The sequence below is a fragment of the Fukomys damarensis genome, unplaced genomic scaffold (assembly GCF_012274545.1).
Source record: "Fukomys damarensis isolate Sample0158 unplaced genomic scaffold, DMR_v1.0_HiC HiC_scaffold_37, whole genome shotgun sequence".
Taxonomy (NCBI): Eukaryota; Metazoa; Chordata; class Mammalia; order Rodentia; family Bathyergidae; genus Fukomys; species Fukomys damarensis.
In genome coordinates this window covers 9,210,581-9,212,179 of record NW_022900949.1, presented here as the reverse complement: position 1 = coordinate 9,212,179, position 1,599 = coordinate 9,210,581, and the positions used below count along the sequence as shown (strand labels likewise).

The window sequence follows — 1,599 nt, the reverse complement described above, 5'->3', positions numbered from 1 at the left end:
GAGGGGCGCCAGGCTGAGGGTCTTCTCGGAGGTGGGGGGCGTCTGAGAAGGGAGGGATTCAGAGGCCGGAGACTTGGGGGTACACGGATGGGAAATGGGGGCGCGCTCCACTGGACGCCGCCGGTGGGGAGTTCCCTGGGCCGCAGTCAGGAAGCTCTCTCCGCTGTGGACTGGGACATCTGGCCCCTTCCTTCTGGGCCTCATGGGACCGCTTAAGATGGGTGCAGGTCCTTGCCTCTGGGGCTGAAGGGACCTGGGGGCCCTCTCCTGGGTGGCTCTGGGACAAGCACCTGTTTTAGCCATGGGTGCCTGTCTGTGTAGCTGGGCCTTGGCCACTTTCACTGGGCTATTCAGCTCTGATTCCTCACTTAGCCTGCCCTGTGTGGGATCAGCTGTCTCCAGGCAGGAGGGTGACAGAGCGAGGTGCTAACACTGTCACTCCTGAGGCAGAAGCAAGGTGGGCTTGCCTGCTTGGGGGTTTTGAGCTGGGTTTTGAAGGATGTGTAGGAGTTCAGGAGGCTCCAAGAAGAGACTGGGGTTCTGTCCCAGGACTGGGGATAAGCAAATGCCTCTCTGCTCCCACACCCCTTGTGTCTGTCCTCAAATATAGCCATTTGCTCATGCCCAGGACTGTGTATGTGTGGGGAGGGGAGGCTCTCTTCAGGGCCAGGGTGGGAGTGGAGGAATTCAGGGCAGTGGCTCCTGATGGTTCACTGGTCTACTCAGGTGTTTCGGTGCCCCTGGTGGGAGCTGGCTGAAAGTGGCTCTCTGGGTGTATCAGTCAGCGGCTGCCAAGTAACAAGGTATCTTGGCCAATTTTTCTGCTAGTGATTCTGTAGTGGGCCTGCGTCATTTGGACTCCACTGGTCTCTCCTAGGGGTGGGTGTCACTCAGTAGCTTGTATTTATCCAACTGGCAGCTCCAGTGTGCCGGGAAGGGCGAGACAAAGGCTCTGTATTCACGACTTTATGGGCACCTCATTCTGTTGGTCAGGAAAAGTCTCCTGGTCAGGTCTAATGTCAGGGCTGGGGAAATAGGTTTTAGTTCTTGATGGCAGGAATTGCAAAGTCACCCGACATACAGGGCACTGGAGGAATTGGGCCATTTTTGCAAACAATCTGTCACTTTTAGAGAGGACAAGGAGACTTCCAGGAAGAAAGGATAATTGTCATTGGGTTTTGAAGGCTAACTAAGAGTTTGCCAGATACGCCCACCCTGCAGGTTTGACTGGGGTGTTTTGAGGCCCTGAGGCTGGTGGGTACCACAGCAGGGGAGGTGAGCAGGGACACTGGGCAGAGCTGAGGCAAGTCCCCTGCCCGTGCTCCCTCGCACACCGCCAACGTTCACTCTTCCCTCCTCTCTCTCCTCACAGATGGCGCGGCCAATCCAGGTGAAGCCCGCTGATAGCGAGAGCCGCGGAGGTAGTTGTCATCTGTCCATGGTCACCAGACTGGGGGGCGGTGGGGAGGGGGGCGGAAGGGTCGGGCAGGAAGGGCCCAGGTGTGGGGGTCTGGCCAGCGTGGCTGCTTCCCCAGCTTGGAGATACACTGCTCTCTTTAGGGCTCGGTGATGGGTATCCTGATGGGGTCTCTGAGGGCC

At 58.0% G+C, this 1,599-nt stretch overlaps 1 protein-coding gene across 11 annotated transcripts in view; it reads left to right on the top strand.

Moving 5' to 3' along the window:
- Celf5 (CUGBP Elav-like family member 5) overlaps nt 1-1,599 on the top strand; it is a 25,796-nt gene that overhangs the window by 8,899 nt on the left and 15,298 nt on the right. For 8 of the 11 annotated variants that reach the window (XM_010634846.3, XM_010634845.3, XM_033759428.1 and 5 more), the window contains exon 2: nt 1,373-1,424. In XM_010634846.3, coding sequence (XP_010633148.2) covers nt 1,373-1,424 — 52 coding nt within the window. The remainder of the gene's footprint in view (nt 1-1,372; nt 1,425-1,599) is intronic. The other 3 variants (XM_010634847.3, XM_033759429.1, XM_019209161.2) reach the window with 1 other exon arrangement.